Source organism: Dermochelys coriacea, chromosome 18 (assembly GCF_009764565.3).
Source record: "Dermochelys coriacea isolate rDerCor1 chromosome 18, rDerCor1.pri.v4, whole genome shotgun sequence".
In the NCBI taxonomy this organism is placed as follows: Eukaryota; Metazoa; Chordata; order Testudines; family Dermochelyidae; genus Dermochelys; species Dermochelys coriacea.
Window position 1 is genome coordinate 5,220,785 of NC_050085.1, and position 20,634 is coordinate 5,241,418.

At 45.8% G+C, this 20,634-nt stretch overlaps 1 protein-coding gene across 1 annotated transcript; it reads left to right on the forward strand.

Annotated features, from left to right (window-relative positions):
• Window positions 1-977: 977 nt before the first annotated feature.
• Window positions 978-16,055, forward strand: LOC122457101 (kelch-like protein 3). Its single transcript, XM_043500197.1, is given in 6 exon segments — window positions 978-1,041; window positions 1,753-1,831; window positions 3,692-3,708; window positions 3,711-3,918; window positions 14,566-15,031; window positions 15,033-16,055. Coding segments are annotated over 6 exon segments (1,857 nt in total).
• The last annotated feature ends 4,579 nt before the right edge of the window (window positions 16,056-20,634 follow it).

The following is a 20,634-nucleotide window of genomic DNA, read 5'->3' on the forward strand; positions in this document are numbered from 1 at the left end:
TTTCCCCATGTATTTCTCCCTCCCACCCATCCCCCACTGTTCCTCTGATATTCCTTGTTAACTGCTGGAATTAGCCTACCTGCTTGTCACCATGAAAGGTTTTCCTCCTTCCCCCCCCCCCCCCCCCCCCCCCCCGCTGTTGGTGATGGCTTATCTTAAGTGATCACTCTCCTTACAGTGTGTATGATAAACCCATTGTTTCATGTTCTCTGTGTGTGTGTGTATATAAATCTCTCCTCTGTTTTTTCCACCAAATGCATCCGATGAAGTGAGCTGTAGCTCACGAAAGCTTATGCTCTAATAAATTTGTTAGTCTCTAAGGTGCCACAAGTACTCCTTTTCTTTTTATCTTCAGTTAGACTGTCTTGGCTTTTGTGGTTCTGTCACAAGCGTAATGTCACACTGGGGGATTTCTGTGAGTATTTTCTTCTGCTCATCACACCACGGACCATTCAGGGAGCAGAATGTGAGAGCCAGTAATTTGGAAACCCAGGGACTCTCCCTGCTGTAGCTCTGAGGCAATGGCTCCTAGTGGCTACCACACAGCCGCACCTAGAGGAAGAACCAAGAGCATCAGAGAGGCTGGATCATTTGCTTATTAAGGTAAAAGAGCAGCAGACATCTCTTAGCTGAAAGGGGAGTGGGGGACAATGAAAGAGGACAATGAGGTGGTCACTACCTCAGGACATAAGGGTGTGTTTCCCACTCAGCTACCTCAGACAGGCGGCTGGAAAATAGTGATCTAAAGGATGCTCTTGATTGACTGGGAGATATTGGGGGTTGTCACGAGATATCTCTGCTGAGATAGGACTGCAGAGAAAGGACGTTAAAAAAGCTGCATCTCTTTGATGATGATCAGTGTGACCAGCTTCATTTCATGTTCCTCTAGCTGGGCCCGCCTGCGATAGACCCTGAGATCCAGCCGCACTTATCAGAGATTCCAGGCACATCTCAGAACCGAGCTGATAAATTCCCAAATGGTTATGGAGAAGGATGACACAGAAGAGGCACCTAAACCACTGGGACACTATATTCGAGAGGGTAGGTGTGATGCTCTTCACATTTGGGTCACATCCCACAGAATGGCTCCCTTCTGTGTAGCATTCTGGTGATGTTGCATGGGATCTACCATGGAAGATGAATGGTCCTGTGCACAGCCATCACCAAAGAACAATGCTGAGCTGCAAACTACTTGCAAGTGTTGTTCATACCTTTTATCTTTTCTAAGTAAATTTGGTGCAGGTGAGAGATGCTGATGTGGCAGCCCTGGAAACTGAAGTTTGCTATTTATCCTCAGAATGACACAGCTTCAGGAGGCGGTGAAAAGTTCCCTCACGCTGCCTGATCTGTGTTGCCCCAGTCCAGATTTGGAAGGACCCTGTATAGGAGTATAGGACTCCCGTTCAGTCCCCATGGCATGTTCAGTCCTTAGCCTCTTGGCTGAGACTACCAACAAGCGGGGCCAGCTGTGAAAGTGGATCCCTTTCATTATGTGAAATAGGTGCTAGTCTGAGACACACACACACACACACCCCTCTCCCTGCTCATTTCACATAGGTCACCAAAGAGCCATCGTATGAGAACACCTTTTGCTTGCCTGGGACAGTCACTCCATCCTCAGTAAAACTGACCTGAGATTTGATGCCATTTAAAAATTTCTTTAGACCAAGTTATTTCTTCTCTTGTCCGCTGATGTTTCTGTTGCAGTGTCTGTTCTGACGCAGCCTTGGCTTTGTCTTCCCCTTCCTGCAGGTTTGAAGCAGCTGTACCAGGACCACCAACTCTGTGATGCCACCATAATGGCTGAAGGAAAGAGGTTCCCATGTCACAGGTTAGAACGGTTCTGCTTATGCACATCTTAATTTCTGGTTTTGTTTAAATGGAAGCTCATCACGTAAACATAACATGATAAACTGATTTTTCTTAATCACATAATTTAAAAATCTCATTTATCTCCAGTCAACTTTCTGAGTAGCTTTATTTGTCTCTGACTTCCTTGGAGATTTCCTTGTAAAAGTGTCTTTTATGTGCCTCTGAGCAAAGAGGAATATCTGACTATACATGCTGCAGCCATTCAGCATCTAGACATTTCTGTTTTACTTCTAGTTGATTTCAAAATTAGGCAGCCTCTTGAAATCAAATAAATGTTCTAGTTACTCTTCTCCACACTTCTTGTTCTGCAGTCCCCACCCACCCTTCCCTTTGTGTTACCTGTCTTGGTACCAGTTTAAATTTAGTAATTTCCTTATTCTGAACAGACTGTTTCACCCATACCATGCACCTACCTGAGTCTACTCTCACTCACACCGGTGCAAGTCAGGAGTAACTCCAATGAGGTCATTGGAGCTATACCAGAGTAAAGCTGGTGTGAGAAGAGGACCAAGACCCAGCATGGCAGGGGGTGCAGGTGAATTGCAGTCAAAATCTTGTTTGAATTATTTCATTTCTTGGTCTCTTTTTCTGACTCAGTCAGTGATGCTTAGATGATTTCAGGTAGGAGTATTTTCAGTGATCTGTTAACAGGGGTTTGCCTCACTTCCCCAACCATAACTTTTCAGAAAAGCAAGGGCCATAGATAGCCATATATATTTTTTTAATTGGGAAAGACATTTAGGGCCCCATTTAGCCCTGCTCCTCCTAACTGAGTAATCCTTGAACCCAGGTGAGGCTCTCAGAGAGAGAGACTAATTTTTCTTCTTGCCAGCCAGAGGAGACAGATTGCTGAACAGCCAGGGGCATGAAGTAGTAGAACGAGTCCTCTTCAGCAAGCCTGGAGACTGGAGAGGGCAGCATCTAGCACCGCAAAATAACAAAGACCAACAGTAATTTGTGGAATGGAGGGGCAGGACTATCCAATATGTAGGACATTACAGAAGGTGATGGGGGATCTGGCTGCAGTGAAATTCTCTGTCCTTTATGAAGCAGGCGGTCAGACTAGATAGCCAAAGTGATCCCTTCCCTCCTTCAGATCTAGGGGTGAAATCCTTACTGCACTGAAGCCAGTGGCCATTGACTTCAGTAGGGTCAGGATTTTGACCTGTGTATCTGAGGTCCCAGCCCTCCAGGAGAGAACAAAGAAGGGGTGGAGGGATGGCTAATATCACTTGTGTTCTGATACTCCCCTTTCCCGAAGGCAGGGCCTTTGCTCTCCCATTTCCAAGAGACACATTTGATCAGTCCCTCTGATCCATTCCTCCCCATCTCTATTCAAAGTGGGGGGACTCATCCATCCAAGGGCTAGTGGTAGGGGAGGGGGATCTGGCCAATCTCCACTCCTGGAGAAGGGAAAGCCATAACTCCTTCTGCCATTGGAGGAGGAACTACATTAAGTAGCCCTCATAAGAGTTGCCTCTTCATCAGTCGAAAGGTTGTTGTTGGACAGAAGGTCTCAAGGCCAGAGGCGGGAACCAGGGATTTACTGAGGAGCAAGGACGCCCTGCACGCCCATCCCCGGTCTCTGTCCAGCTTCAGAGAATTCCAGAAGGAAGAAAATAATCAAACAAGGGCACAAAACCACATTGGGAATACTGATTATAACTGGCCTCTAGTTGGAAGGTTTATCAGAAAGCAAAGGGGCAGGTATGGAACATGTTCTCGCTGGCCAGCTGGATCAGTGCAGAAGCAATGGAGCTCCTTTTCCAGAGCCGTGAATATGCTCCATTGACCATGTTTCCTCTCTCTCTCTGCACAGGATGCTACTGGCTGCAGTCATCCCTACTTTCGAGCCATGTTTGTCAGCTCCTTCAAAGAATCCCAGGATGGAGAAGTTCTGATGCAGGACATGGCCCCTTCCACTGTGCAAACCATCCTACACTATCTGTACACGGAGAAGATATCGGTTACTTCAGAGACAGCCCAGGCTGTGTTCATAGCAGCCAGCAGGCTTCAGATCTTCCCTCTGCTGGAGATCTGCTCCAGGTAAGGCTGACATGGAAACAACTGTGATTACGCTGTAAATGTGCACAGTGCTGGCTGTATGAAGAATCCTGCCAAACAGGTCACATGTTCCCTACCCACAGGGGCTTGTGTTCTGTGGATCATTCTGTTCTGTACAGGTGTGTAGTAGAAGAGCATAAAGGACAAAAACTGCCAAATATTTTCATTAAAACTCACATGCACCTTGGGTAACTGGGGTCTAAGGGCTCTTTCTAAGGAGAAAGTTTTCTGTGTGCTGGCTGGGAAGGTCTTCCAGGTGTGACGGTGATTATGGATGTAGATAGGAAGCTGGGAGCAGGCAGAAACAAAGGGAATAGCAGAGATAAAAGCCAAAGATGAGTACGGAAGTGGGAGGTGGTTAATATAGGAAACCATAGAACAAAATGGAGGTGGGGATACAGTCCAGCATTGGATGCAAAACAGAGAAGATCAGGGTTGAAGCAGATTCAAAAAGTGGGGAGATGAATTATTTTGGCTGCATTGCTTTGGGCAGATTTGAGTGTGGATTGATGGGAGGGCTGTAAGCTGCAGAGCAAGGAGCAGCATTGGTCACAGCAGGCGATAATGAGGGAATGAACTAAAGTTTGGGATGAGCCTTACAGAGACTGTGAGGAAGAAACAGAGGATTCACTGGAAGTCTAAATGGGAGTAGAGAAGGAAAGAGAAGAACTGAAGATGGCTGTACGGCTACAAGCCCAATGGCAAAGAAAGCTTGTGGTATTTCTAAAGAAAGCAGAGAAAGGGGGCAGAGGAGAGGAAAGATAAAAGGCTCTCCTCTGGACAGGTCCAATTTGAATTAGTGGCACCACATCCAGAAGGAAAGGTAGCCAAGCCAGGCAGAGAATATGACTGACAGATGTGAGCACCTGGGTTAGAGAGGTAGGTTTGAGAGTCGTCAGTGCAGAACTCAGAGTTGAATCCATAGAAATGAATGAGATCAGTCATAGGGAGGGGAGAATGAGAAGCAGTGGGGACCTAGAGTGAGTGTTCAGGGGTTCACGGAGCGGGAAAGAGGAACAACTGGAGTCTCTGAGAGAGAGAGAGAGAGAGAGAGAGAGAGAGAGCAGTCAAGTGAGTGCAGAACTGGGAGATCAATGAGCTATGGGAGCCCCAAGTGAAATGTGTCTGTGCAAAGCACATGGGAAGGGTGAGTGAAGTGAAGAGGCCATTAGTCTCATCTAGCAGGAGACTGACTGTGAGAATGATTCTGGTGGTGTGAAACTGGGAGACAGGAATTTAAAGGTGCTGGAATAAACCATTGCTCACATTGTTTTTGAGGCCAAGGGGTGGACAGAAATGGACTAGCGAGAACAATGGGATAGAGAGAGGGGATGCTCAGGAGTGCACAAAGGTGTGTTTGAAAGAGAGAGGGGGAGAAGCCAGAGTGAGAGATCAGAGCTGGTCAGGAATTTTTCAGTGAAACAGGTTTTTTTTTTTCTTTTGGCGAACAGCAATTTGTTGACACTGCAACTTTTCGCAGGACCTTGGCAGGTTTGATGAAAGTTTCCTTGGGAAGGATTACTTGAGTCCACAGTGGAATTTCTGGTCAAAGCCATAGGAAGACCCACCAACACCTCAGAGTAGCCCAGTGGTTAGAGTACTCACCTGAGATGTGAGGGACCTGGGCTCCATGCCTGCTTTGGAGCAGGAATTTGAACCCTGGCCTCCAATCACTCAGGGAGCACCCTAACCTAAGGCAACTTTTCCAGGGTAGTCTGCTTTCAATTTCTCCTATTGGAACTGTTCTACTTTGTCTAAATAAATATTAATTGGACCAGGAACTTGAATGTGACACTCCTACATCCCAGCTGAGCATCCTGACCACTGGATTACAGAGTCAGCATTTCTTTTTCTCTGGTTTTTCCACTGGCAAACTTTGGAAACTCTCAGATTTGACCCAACGCCGAAAGGAAAAAAAGAATTCCCAAGCTCAAAAATAGTTGCAGGACAGGCAAACTGTTTTCCTCCCAGCTCTGGGAGAGGATGGTTAAAGTTAAGGGCCAGAGAAGGAGTAGGAGAGGGTGCAAGGGAGATGAAGAGCTGAGAGGGCCTGGCACAAATTGTGGGATTGGAGGAAGGCAAAAGGCTATACATTTCTGATCCAAAGAGGGGAAGAGGTCTGAGAAGGGATGATTCTGGGAAGGGGATAAAGAACAGGAGGAGGAGAGTTTTTGATGGATGGTGCCAATGTTTCCTTAGCAGAAGCCAGCTATATATTGAGAGGAGGTGGGATGGAGACTTCAGGAAAGAGTCAAAGGTTTAGAAAGGACAGTAAGGTTTGTATGCCTGGGAATCTGTGAGGAAGGAGAAATAAAGGCCTTTGGCAAAGAGGAAAGCAGAACTGACAGGACACAGAGCAAACCCAGGAAACCTAGGACAGGAAACAGCAACCCTTCACAGCTATCTGGATTTTTATGGTTGTACAGGGAAATCACATGTCCTTATGTGAACAGCAGAATTTTGCCTGGAATTTGTCTATATGGGTAAAATTTTCAAAAGCACATAAGTGCCTTAGGAGCCTAAGTCCCATAGACTTTCAGTGAGATTTTGGCTCTTACGGCCAGGATGCACTAAAGGAGTTAGGCACCTGGAAAAATCACTGTGCTACACAAAGCCTTAGAGAGATCCTCTACAATAAATGGGCAGAGATAGGTGCCTTAGACTGCAATTCACAATAAATTTATTAGTCTCTAAGGTGCCACAAGTACTCCTTTTCTTAAAGCTAGCATGCTAGGCATGTAGCTGTCTCAGCTAGCCAATCATAGAATCGTAGGACTAGAAGGGACATTGAGAGGTCTTGTAGTCCCATCCCCCACACTCAAGGCAGGACAAAGCATGATCTAGACCATCCCTGAGAGGCGTCTGTCCAACCTACTCTTTAAAATCTCCAATGATGGAGTTTCCACAACCTCCCTGGACAATTTATTCCAGTGTTAACCACCCTGACAGTTAGGAAGTTTTTCCTAACGTCCAACCTAAATCACCCTTGTTGCACTTTAAGCCCATTGCTTCTTGTCCTGGCCTCAGAGGTTAATGAGAACAATTTTTCTCCCTCCTCCTTGTAACAACCTTTTATGTGCTTGAAAACTATTATCATGTCCCCTCTCCATCTTGTCTTCTCCAGACTAAACAAGCCTAGTTTTTTCAATCTTCCCTCAGAGGTCATGTTTTCTAGACCTTTAATCATCTTCTTTGCTCCTCTCTGGACTTTCTCCAATTTGTCCACATCTTTCCTGAAATGTGGCACCCAGAACTGGACCAATACTCCATTAGTTAATGATTAGTTGAGTCCTAATCAGTGCAGAGTAAAGCGGAAGGACTACTTCTTGTGTCTTGCTTAGAGTACTCCTGCTAATACATCCCAGAATGATGCTGGCTTTTTTTTGCAATAGTGTTACACTGTTGACTCATATTTAGCTTGTGATCCATTATGATCCCCAGATCCCTTTCCTCAGTACTCTTTCTTAGACAGTCATTTCCCATTTTGTATGTGTGCAATTGATTGTTCTGTCCGACGTGGAGTACTTTGCATTTATCCTTATTGAATTTCATCCTATTTACTTCAAACCATTTCTCCAGATTGTCCAGATCATTTTGAATTTTAATCCTATCCTCCAAAGGACTTGCAACCCCTGCTAGCTTGGTATTGTCCACAAACTTTATAAGTGTACTCTCTATGCCATTATTTAAATCATTGATGAAGATATTGAACAGAAACAGACCCAGAACTGATCTCTGCAGGACCCCATTCAATATGCCCTTCCAGCTTGACTGTGAACCACTAATAACTACTCTCTGGGAAAGGTTTTCTAAGCAGTTATGCACCCACCTTATAGTAGTTCCATCTAGGTTATATTTGCCGTTTGTTTATGAGATGGTAATGTGGGACAGCATCGAAAGATGTACCAGATCTACCACTTCCCCCCATCCACAAGGCTTGTTACCCTGTCAAAGAAAGCTGTTAGTTTGGGTTGACACTATTTGTTCTTGACAAATCCATGCTGACTGTTACTTATCACCTTATTATCTTCTAGGTGTTTGCAAGTTGTTTACTTAATTATTTGCTCCATTATCTTTCTGGGTACTTAAGTTAAGGTGACTGGTCTGTAATTCCTTGGGTTGTCCTTATTCCCCTTTTTATATATTGGCACTGTATTTGCCCTTTTCCAGTCCTCTGGAATCTCTCCCATCTTCCATGACTTTTTGAAAATAATCGCTAATGGCTCAGATATCTCCTCAGTCGGCTCCCCTTCAGTATTCTAGGATGTATTTCATCAGGCCCTGGTGACTTGAAGACATCTAACTAGTCTAAGTAATTTTTAACTGGTTCTTTTCCTATTTTAGCCTCTGATCCTACCTTGTTTTCACTGGCGTTCACTATGTTAGACACCCAATCGCTATTAAATTTTTTGGTGAAAACTGAAACAAAAAAGTCATTTAGCACATCGGCCATTTCCACATTTTCTGTTATTGTTTTTCCACCCTCATTGAGCAATGGACCTACTCTGACCTGGTCTTCTTCTTGCTTTTAATGTATTTGTAGAATGTTTTCTTGTTGCCCTTTATGTCTCTAGCTAATTTAATCTCATTCTGTGCCTTGGCCTTTCTAATTTTGTCCTTACATGCCTTTGTAATTTGGGCTATTCCATCCAGCACTTCATTTTTGGGTCTTTAAAGAAAGATACTTTGGGGGGAAAACGAGAAGAACAGATGGACTACTAGAGCAAGCTTCACCAGCCTGGCTGCCATCCCCACTGTCCCCTGAGACTCCAGGCATTCATCATCCTACTCCTGAGAGATGTCCTGACTGGACTAGGCCAGAGAAAGTGCCTCACGTGACATCAGCACCTCTATTGGCTCGAGCTGAATCCAACTACCACCTGGGATGAAACAGGATCTAACTTGCCCCAGCTCATCTCAGCTAACTTCTTCTCTTCTCCCCAAGGACAGTTATCCCTGTCTTTGAGACCATCTAAGAGACTGTCAAACAAGGGGTGGTTTCCTTCTAAAAACCCTCTCCAGGTAAAGGGAAAGGGAACAAGGGCTGTTGTTACAATGAAAGCCCGACTTACTACTTTACCTTTCCATCTAAATTAATATACCACCACCTACATTATTTCAAAATCTTGAACCAGATTCCCAGCTGGCATAAATCAGTGTAATTCCAGTAAGGCCAGTGGTGCTCCTATGTAGAGTCTGAATCTCTCACAGGGACCAGGTCTGACCCATAGGCTGGGTGTTTGGCACCCTTGACTTCGTATTTATAAAACTCCTTTTATCTGAGGACCTAAATGTGCTTTACAAACTAGTTCTACCAAAAATTGGTTTCAAATAGATATAGGATAAAATATTCAAAGTATCTCACTGAGTTAGGACTCTAAGTCTCATTTTCAAAAGAGACTTAGGCCTGGTCTACACAAGACAATTAAGTTCATTTAACTATATTGGCCAACGGTGTGACAATCCACACCCCTGAGCAGCGCTGTTAAGCCAACCTAAGTCCGTGTGTACACAGCCCTAGGTCGCTGAAAGAATTCATCCATCAACCTAGTTACCATCTCTCGGGGAGGTGGGTTACCTACACCAATGGGAGAATTCTTCCCATCAATGTAGGTAGTGTCTATGCTGACACACTACAGCAGCGCAGCGGTACCGCTGTAGTGTTTTAAATGTAGACAAGCCCTTAGGCACTTAGACCTGAATGCACAAAAGGAATTAGGCATATAAATTCCTATTTAAGGTGTCTAAATCGTGGTTTTGGTACCACTTGCAATGCACTCCCACTGAATACTGCAGGTGCCTAAATTCACATGGCGCCCAAATTTTTCCAGTAAAAGTTCCCTAGGCATCTAGGTTTCTGATTCTGGACATGTACACGGCTGCCTTGCTGCGGGCGTCTGGGGGCCCATCTCCCACCTAAGGCCCAGAGCAATTCACAAACCAGGGGAAGGTAGTTGTTAAGCTACCTAAGTCATGTAAGGGGCCCAATCTGGTCAGCATGTTCAGAGGCCGCCTACTTGGTCAAGCCCCACAGGTGAGTTCACACAAAGCAGCTCTGTGTGTGTGTGTGTGTGTGTGTATGTATGTGGGGGGGGGCGGTTAAGAGAGAAGACAAGAAAAACACCTTTATTCACATAAAATCACATTAAAGTATTTTAAAATGTTATAAAATTACAATATATACACAAAAAGACATCAATCAAAACATGCCTTAAGAGAACATTAAGAACATGGATCACTAAAGTATCGTCATCACTAAGTTTACTCAAAATATAGTTAACATACCAAGTCAATGGAACAGTATGCAGGTTGTAAGTCAGTTTCTAAAAAGTGTGATCAAACTGCACAACTGTGCCCGGACCAGCCCAAGCACATCACACCGTTGTAACCTGGCCTTTCTGTTCTGGAGAGATTTCAAAATGGTTTTGCCTGACCCAGGAAAAAGTTAGCCAGGCAAGAAACCAGCAGAATGCAAGCACAATATCTTACTCTGGCATGGAAACTGGCCCAAACTGCTGAAAATCTGCTGGAAAAAAAACAAAAAAAAGAATCAAATGGGGGCAACGTAGGAAAAACTGAAAAGCTGTGGCTATGTTTACACTACAGCACTTACACTGATGCAGCTGCACCACTCTACCGCTGCTAGTGCAGACGCTCTAAGCCAATGGGAAGAGCTCTCCTGTAGACTTAATGACACCAGCCCCTGCAAGCACTGGTAGCTATGTCGGTGGGAGAAGACACAGCACTGTCCATCCCAACGCTTAGGTTGGCGTAACTTATGTTGCTCAGGGGTGGCTTATTCACACCCCAAGCGACATAACTTATCCTGATGTAAGTAGTCTGTGTCTGAAGACAAACAAAAGAGGCATTGCACGGACATCTCATGGATAATATGATGTGCAAAATGATTGGTTGCTACGATGCTATGCAGGAACCTTTAGGAAGAGGACGTTTGTATAACATCCTCCAAGCCGAGGGCATAGACACACCCAGGGACAAAGGCATCCTCCGGGCTGTATCATGGAGATTAGAGAGGGCAGCATAATGCTACTCCTTGACACAAGTATCACAGAGCTGCTTCTTGGTCATGGCTGCAAAAGGAACATTCACCAAACTCTTACCGGACAAAAATCTGCTTGGTTGCGCAACGATCTCATGCACAGAAGGAGAGACAGCTAGTGAGACAAACACAGGCTTCCCTCTTAGAAGAACAAGCCCAGCAAAAACCTCCTGCAGATACTGAGCAGCCAGATGAAGGAGCACCTCCTGGAATTCATAGAGGACCTAATCCAACAAATGCACAGACCAGATTCAAGTCTGAACAGCAAGACTTCCGGCTTGACCAACAAGGAACAATCAGGTGAGAGCTTCATCAACACAGTCTAAATAGAGGCAGAAAACAGGCTCATGGAGGAGAGAATTTAAGCAGGAAAAGATGGGTTACTAAACAGTGGCTCTTCCAAGAGCCATAAAATGGAAAACGCCTGGTCCGGTCGTACACTTTGCGGAAGTCGCTAGGTATTAAAAAGACCATTAGAATGGAGGCAAATCTAGATTCTGTAATCGACCAGGTGCCAACAAAAATAGTCAAAGCCCATCCCACAGCAGGACGGAAGAGAGAGAAAACAAGGGACTTTCAAGCCAGCCGGGAATCGGAGAACAGCGACTGCTGAACAGACTGGGGGCAAAAGGCTGCCACGCTGCCAACCAAATCAATGAGCTCCTGGCCCCCTGCATCTAATTGCAGGAACAGCAAAGCAGGGTGCAACCAGTGATAGCTATTAAAAAAAAAAGTTAATATTCATCTGAATCCTGTCCAGTAGGCCCCCAGCAAGGGTCCAGACACACTAGCCGGTGCCACAACATTGAGACCACAAGGTTGTTGGAAATCAAAACCCTTCCCAAAAAGAGAGTTCAAAAAGGAGCCAGCACCATTTCTGAAAGAGGCCTTGCACCTTCCCCTCAACCCCCTCCCAGTTCTTTAACACGTATTGTTCAGATCCAAAAAAGACCCCCAATACCTTAATGCCAGAGATGCCTCATTGCAATTGTTGGGGCAACTAAGAGGGATCACTACCCTGCCAAGAGCCCAGTACATTTGAATTCGCTCTTAACCCAGTTAATGCAGGCACAAGATGCTTGTTCATACACTTGTAAACAAGTGTGAAGTGCCTGCACCTCAGTGTCAGATGTAATAAAAACTGAGCTATTATCAGTGTAGGCTGACAGATGAACCAGGAGGGCGTATGGCACCCTGGCACAGACAGGCCAGTCAGATGGCCTCTGAGGAGGAGCAGGAATGGCTCCAAACTAAGGGAGTACAGTGCCCAGACAGAGGACACTCCTGACTCATGCCTCTGCAAAAGGGGAAGCAGCAGGAAGACCCCTATTAATCTTCAGGACACTAAAAATGTTATGGTACGAAAAAAGCCCAGTTTGTCTGTCATGCCACCTATCTCAACGCTGTCCTTCTCCTCAGGGCACACAGGTCCATCCTCAGCAGCTGCCAGCAGCTCAGGGGCCTCCCAAGTCTTAGCTTGTTTAAACTGCATAAACTGGTCCCATTGGGCTGTTCTTCACCCCCATCTCTAGAAGCACACTGTAGTTCCTCTGCAGGGAGCTGCCCCTCAGCCTCAAGGAGTCACTTCTGTCTAGGTCCAAGTGATGGGGTCACAACAGAGGGTTCCTCTGGGGTGGGGGTGGGGGGGCTGCTCCCTGGACAATGACAGACCACATACACTGTAGTGCGGGGTGTGGAGATAGAATCAGGCAGTGCAGATGCTGGTTCTGTGTCCTGCTGGTCCCTTCATGTCCCAGCCTACTCCTCACTATCCTGGGGTCCCACATTCTCACCAGGATCCCCTGACCCAGCAGTGTGCGGGCAGGGACCCCTTCAATGACCAAGGCCACCACACAGGAAACATTTCATATTTTTAGAGGTAACAAACACTGTATAATCTGCCCCATCTTTTTAATGCTTTGAAACCAAGTTCAAGGGCCATTCAGCGTTATTTAGAACCATACAAACCTAGTGCTGGAACAACACAACAAGCCTCCTACAGAAGCTATTCCATACCCTTAATCATTTTTCTTGCCCTTCTCTGTACCTTTTCCCATTCTAAAATATCTTTTTTGAGATGGGGTGACCAGAACTGCACACAGTATTCAAGATATGGGTGTACCATGGATTTATATAGTAGCATTATGATATTCTCTGTCTTATTACCTATCCTTTTCCGAATGGTTCCTAACATTGTTAGCTTTTTTGGCTACTGCTGCACACTGAGCGGATATTTTCAGAGAACTAACCATCAGTGACCACAAGATCTCTTTCTTGAGTGGTAACAGCTAATTTAGACTCCATCATTTTGTATGTATAGTTGGGATGATGTTTTTCAATGTGCATTACTTTGCATTTATCAACACTGAATTTCATCTGCCATTTTGTCACTCAGTCACCCATTCCTGTGAGATCCCTTTGTAAATCTTAAAAGTCTGCTTTGGACTTAACTCTCTTGAGTAATTATGTATCATCTGCAAATTTTGCCACTTCACTGTTTACCGCTTTTCCCAGATCTTTTATGAATATATTGAACAGCACTTGGCCCAGTACAGACCCCTGGGGGACACCACTGTTTACCTCTCTCCATTTGGAAAACTGACCAGTTATTCCTATCCTTTGCTTTCTGTGTTTTAACCAATTACTGATCCATGAGAGAACCTTCCTTCTTATCCCATGACTGCTTATTAACACTACTTTATTTCTTAGAATTCAGAACAATAACACACAAGCACCCAAAAACAGAGAGGCACAGTTCACTCCACTTTAATCTTGGCTGGCTGTCAGCAGACTGACTGCTCCTATGCTCGAATTGCATGCTTCCCCCTTGCCTGCAAGCTGGACCAGGAAATCCCCCTGAAATTTTAAGTGACGGCCTACAATTTTGACAGTTTTCAATATATTACAATACATGATTGTTAGATAGATAAATTGATCATATGGGATAGATAGACAGATGGGGTGTATGGAGATAGATAGCTAGATTAGACTGTATGGGGATAGATAGATTAGATTAAATTAAATTAGATGGGTGTGCGAATGGCCAAACAAACAAATAGGCAAAATTAGCTATGGTCCTAAAAGTGCCCTGAACCATGTTTTGCCATTGAATAATGCTGAATGCAAAAGTAAGTTTCCTAACTTGAAGACAGTTACAATATAAGGGCCACATTCTAAGCCTGATCTTTGCACAAACCTCATATTGTTACCAGTGGAAGAGCTGTGTGAATTGAAGGTGGTATTTAGCTTAGACACGTATATGACCCACATCACCAAAGTATCCGAGCACCTCACTTTAATGTATTTATCTGAACAACACACCTGTGAGGTAGGGCAGTGCTGTACTCTGCATTGTACAGATGGGAAACTGAGGCACAGAGACTAAGTGACTTGAACAAGGCTTCACAGGGAATCTGTGGACTGGGTTACAGATCTTCATTAAACATGTAATTTGATCCTCTCCCTTAGAATGTCTGTATTGTTAGTGTTACTATTACTCCAATGTCTAAGGGAGAAGTGTCTGACACTTATGACATCCCCAGTAACATTTACCCCCATTACTTTCCCAGCTTTCTTCTGGAACAAGTTTCCCTTGAGAATTGCCTTATGTTTTATGAACTTGGTTATGCCCATGGCGAAAAAGCTCTGCTCCAAGTAGCCATGAGATAGATCAGCCTGAGTTTTAGGCATCTCTCTCTGGAGGACAAAAGCTTCCTACATCTGAAACCCAGCACTTTGATTAGCATCATCTCGTCAGACAGCCTGGTTGTCTCTTCTGAAATAGTTGTCTACCGGGCCGAGCGACACTGGATGAAGTTTCAAATCTCCAACCGCCGTCCATTCCTGAGTAAGATAATGAAGCATGTCCGCCTTCCACTCCTTACCCAGGAAGAGCTCCGGGAGGTCCAGTTAGAATCGGCACATTGTAGGGACATGCGATTGCGATGGAAGTGTCTCAACAGGCAAGAGAGGTTGCGGGAGTGTGAAGGTCTTAGACAAGGCACGTACAGCAAGTGTATTGTGTGCGTCGACCTGTTCAACATGGAGGGCCCAGAGCTGAAAACGAAGGATTTTTCAGGTAGGCTGTTTTGACTCCCAGACAGAAAAGTGGGAAAAGCTGCCGCCTTTGAAATGCCTGTACCGTGCTCGCTGCCTGGCAGTGGCAAATAAGCTGTATGTAACCGGAAGTGTGAACACAGATGACTCTTATTCAGATACTCTCCATGAGTACAGCTCTTTCAGAGGCCAGTGGACACAGCTCCCTTCCATGTCCATGCCCCGTGCTTCACATGGGTTTCTAAACTGCAACCAGAAGCTGTATGCTGTGGGGGGCTGGTGCAGGTATGAAGATTATCTCAATTCTACAGAGTGCTTTGACTTGATGGAGAAGACCCGGACTCCTATCTCTTGGCTGCCATATACTCTGAGCCATTTTGCCACCATAGTGCTTAAAAATAAATTGTACCTGATAGGTGGTGTGACAGACAAACTGCGCTCTTGGTATGTTTCCAGGAAGGTTTTGATCTACAAGGTTAGCTCCAATGTGTGGACGCAGGTGCTTCTGGATGCAGAGTGCTACTGGTTGGGAGCTGTCTCCATGAATAACGGGATATATGTTATTGGTGGGTATTTTAGGAGCAGAGTGAGACATCGTAATGAGAAATGGCCTGATTCAGGAAACCTGCATTACACTCGAAAGTGTTTCTTCCTGGGTGAAGATGGAAAAGTGGACAAGGATGTCATGATCCAAAAGTTGCCAGTTGAAATTGCTGGTGCTGGTGTGGTGCGCTGGAAGAAGAGGATCTACGTGCTGGGTGGTGAAAATACATATTTATATAATAACCACAGTGATGAAAATGAAGAGGAATATTATAATACAATTTACTATTGGGAACCTGGAGACCACAGATGGACTCAGTGTCCAGAAAGACTCCCTTTTAGCAACTGGGGAATCAGCGGATTTGGGTGTGCAACCCTGAAGTTACCCAAAAAAACTATTCTGTCTCTTTTTCAAAAGACATCTGTAGCCCTGACAGCTGTTGAGTTAGCAGAGAGTTAGCTGCTTTTTATCCACTTGCCAGATTGCCTCATGGTCAGTATATCCTGTGCCTAAAGCTGCATTTGTGAAGATCACCTGCCTGTACCTTTACTGTGTGTTTACCTGTGTTTATATGGAACTCCAAGGCATTCCACTGGAAACCAGCAGATTGTTGGTAAAGATAAGGGTCTGGTACAGAGGGACCAATTCACCACTGCCTTGTGTTGGGGCTGTCCTTTACACTTGTGCAAAGTGGATATAAAATCCTACCAAGTCAGAGCTCTCCCATAGAATCATTTTAATATCTGTTTGGTTTCTCAAAGGAAAGAAAGGCCATAGTAGCATCCAAGAAAGTGCAGCCATGTGGGAGAGAGGGGAGGAGATGGCAGTAACCCATTGCTAGGCCACTCCCAACTCTGGGACTTGCCCCCAATAGCTTCTGGGCCGTTCTACGTTGCCTCAGCTGCCAAAGACTTAAGGCCTTTCTGGGGACGACAGGGCTGTCCAGATATCAGCGACAATTTTCAAAAGCATCTACGTCCTTAGGAATCCAAGTCCCATTTTCAAGTGACTTTCACTGGGAATTAGGCACTTAAGTCATGTAGGAGCTTTGGAAATGGTACCTGCCATGGCTGCAACCCTTTTCTCCTAATTAGGCCCCTGCCATTGAAGGTAAGAGATTAGTAGCATTCAGGAAAGGGTTAGACACTTGAATGGATAATAAGTACGTATTCAGTTACTATAGCAATGAATAGTAAAAGAATGATCAAAAGTGTGAGTTGGGGGATAAACCCTCCTGCTTCAGGGCATGAGCCAACATCTAATTATTGAGGATCAGGAAGAACCTTTCCTTGGGGCATGTTAGCCCGTAATTGCTGCTGCAGGTTTCTTGCATCTTGCGCTGGCTGCTTTCAGTAGCGACATGCTGGCCTGGATGGAGCACTGGCCTGATTCTGGGTGGCAATTGATGTGTTGCTGCACTGAGGACTGGGAGAGAGGGGGTGTAGAAGTCATTGCAGTGCCCTGTTGGAGCCCTCTGGTTCTTCCACCCCGAGAATCCTCACGGAGATGATCCTGTCACTTACTGGGAGGGAAGGTATAAGGTTTGCATGGGTAGCAGGGGCTGTGGAGTTGAGAGACAACAGAGGACATGGAGGGCATAAGGAGGCAATGGGTAGCCATGTGCAGCATTGGCGCTGATCACACGAGTTAAAAAGAAAAGCCAGCACTAGCATATCTGTGCCTTCTCTGCCTAATGGACTAGCTGTGGCTCCCTGAGAAGGGCCATGCTGTGCTCCCAGGCATGACAGGAGTAGAGCTGGTTGGAATACATCTTTTCCCATAGAAAATTTTAACTTCAGCAAAAAAAATCAAAAACTGAAAATATCAGTTCTAAAATATCCCATGGCAGTTGTAGTTTGGGTGTCTTGTGACACCATTCTTCTCTATGGGCTAGGGTACCTGTTCAGATTACATCTCCCATGATGCACCATGGACTTTCCTTTTGCTAATCTGCCACAGAGATTGACAGGAGCCCCTGCTGCAATGTATCATCGGAGACGCAGTCCATAGAGGAGAAAGAAGGCATGAGGCCCCGAACTATGGCACTGAGGCAACATTTCTCAATCAAAATTTTTCAGTTTTCAGACTAAATTTTTCAGCATTTGACTGAAAACTTTTTGGGTTTTGTGTGCTTGTTTTGATGAAAAGGCTAAATTTTCCATAGAAAACATACTTTTCACAAAAATTTGCAATTAATCAAAAATCCAATTTTCTATTAGAAAACAGTTTTGATGGAAAATTGTTAGTCAGCCCTAAATACGAGTTCAGCAGTGGGGATCTCCTCCTGCGCAGTCCATTGGTGCCCAGATGCTCAGACAACAGCAGGTCAGCCTGGCTGAAACACCTACTGTCCAAACTCACCTTATTGGAGAGAAACTTGGGCATTTTTGACCTGGATGTATGGGGATACGGATGGAGTAGCATATCGGGCATGATAGCTACCAAGGATATACATATAGATCAGGAAGGGAGACATGGCAGCTTTTCCTTGTGAAGGTAAACTTAGTTGTAACAAATGTTTTTGTGTTTAATGGTATAAGCCTTATGGCCTAAAGCTCAAGAGAGAAAATAGCCTGGCCTCCATGACCATGGAGAGTCTGAGAAGGCAGTGGCCATTCCAGTTGCCTGGACGTTTGGTACCTAGCAACTAACGACCATGGATGGCTCACCCCTCCACAGGAAGCCAGCAGTGTTTGCCCAGGAACAAGAACAAAAGACTGAGGAGAGTCCAGGTAAGGAGTTGTTAAGCGTGGGCCACTGGAAGCTGGAGACTCTCCTGACCTGAGACAAAAAGAAGGATCAGAGGGCTCTGGGACTGACCAAGATGGACCATGCTTAATTTTCTCTGAAAACATCCACACAAAGTGTAATGAGAAACAAAAAAGCCAACAAAATGTTGGGCAGCATTAATAAAGGGATAGATAATAAGACAGAAAATTTCATATTGCCGCTATATAAATCCATGGTACGCCCACACCTTGAATACTGCATGCAGTTATGGTTGCCACATCTCAAAAAAGATATGTCAGAATTGGAAAAGGTTCAGAAAAGGGCAACAAAAATGATTAGGGGTAAGGAACGCTTGCCATATGAGGAGAGATTAATAAGACTGGGACTTTTCTGCTTGGAAAAGAGGTAACTAAGGGGGGATATTATAGAGATCTATAAAATCTTGACTGGTGTGGAGAAAGTGAATAAGGAAGTGTTAGTTGCTCCTCATAGCACAAGAACTAGGGGTCATCAAATGAAATCAATAGGCAGCAGGTTTAAAACAAACAAAAGAAAGTATTTTTTCACACAACATACAGTCAACCTATGGAACTCTTTGCCAGATGTTGTGAAAGCCAAGACTATAACAGGGTTCAACAAAGAACTAGATAAATTCATGGCAGATAGGTCCATCAATGGCTATTAGCCAGGATGGGTAGGGATGGTGTCCCTAGCCTCTGTGTGCCTGAAGCTGGGAATGGGGTGATGGGGTATGGATCACTTGATGATTACCTGGTCTGTTTATTCCCTCTGGGCCACCTGGCATTGGCCATTGTTGGAAGACATGATAGTGGGCTAGATGGACCTTTGGTCTGACCCAGTCTGGCCATTCTTATGTTCTGTTACATTTCTGTTCTCTATGCTCACCAAGGATTTCCTGCATTGTGTTCCAGACAGCTAATAAACCCGACTGCTTGTATCACACTGGCTTGCAGTCACTGCAGTTGCTGAAGGTTGGGATGCATCACGCCCTTTGGGTGTACAAGTCTCCCTCAAGTGTCCAGCTCAGGTGGACTGTAGAGCAGGGGTGCTGAAGGCTCAGAGGTTCGATCTAAGGAGTCAATGAAGCCAATTGGCTTACCCTCAGGAAAGAGTGAGACCCTAGATGGGCGTTGGCATACTGACGGGGTTCTCCCACGGACTGTTTCAGGGCACCTGAGCTGTGGGTCCATGACAGAGATATCATTTGAAAACTAACAACTCACTGATCAATTATATCATGGTAAAATGTGGGTAGCAACATTATAAGCAAAATTATAAATTCCCTCTGAATGATGTTGGTGGCACATGTTCAAACCCACATAGTCCCCAGTTTGGTAGAACTGGTCAAGTATTCTATCTTAAACCAAGAAATGTGTGTTTATCTCAGTAAGTAGTGTGACAAAGGTCTATCCTTGCCTCCGTGGCATTTCCCGGCGGATTTCGCTAGCCTGACCCTGCACGTAATCCTTCTCGGTCTAGAGACAAGGGTCACAGTCTACTGAGCCATTTTCATCATAAGCCAGCGAGGGAGGTGAGGAGAAGTTATCCTTCCTTGCACAGTCTCCGTTGTCTCCCAGTCTCAGTGATTAATCAGGGGGCAAAGGTGGGGGGGGGGGAGCCCGGGCCCACCCTCTATTCCGGGCTCCAGCCAGGGACCCTAATAGTATCAGCTATGGTAGCTGACCTTTTAGAAACATGACATGTACAATTCCCTGGGCTACTTCCCCCACAGCAGCCCTCACACTGCTGCCACGTCTCTCACCCCCTCAGATTTGGGGGGAGTCCCCCCAGGCGGCGGGAAGGGCCAGGGGAAGAAGAAGGGGAAGGGCCCCGCTAAAAAGACCAGGCCCTCCATGGCAGGGGCTGCCCCCAATGCCCCAGCCCCATCTCCAGCTGGGGCGTCCGTCCCCGCTGTTCCCTCCACCAGCTCTGCAGGTGTCCCTCCCCAGGCCCCCAGAGCACATGCCCAGGTGGCGGCAGCCCCTTCGCCTGCCGCTACGTCATTTCTCCACCCCACTACCTCCGCTACCATCTATAGAGGCTGGGGCCCCTTTCCCACCATGACCAGGAAGCACGGCGTCCGTTGCCTCCTGGTGCCCGCCTCGCCCCACGTGGAGACCTATGTGCGGGCATTGGCGAGGGTGGTGGGGCCCACGGCCATTGTGGCGGCCTCCAAAATGTATGGCAAGGTCGTCTTCTTCCTAGCATCGGAGGCCGCCGCCCAGGAGGCGGTGGAGAAGGGCCTGGCGGTGGGGGCGTGTTCGTCCCTTTAGAGCCGCTAGAGGAC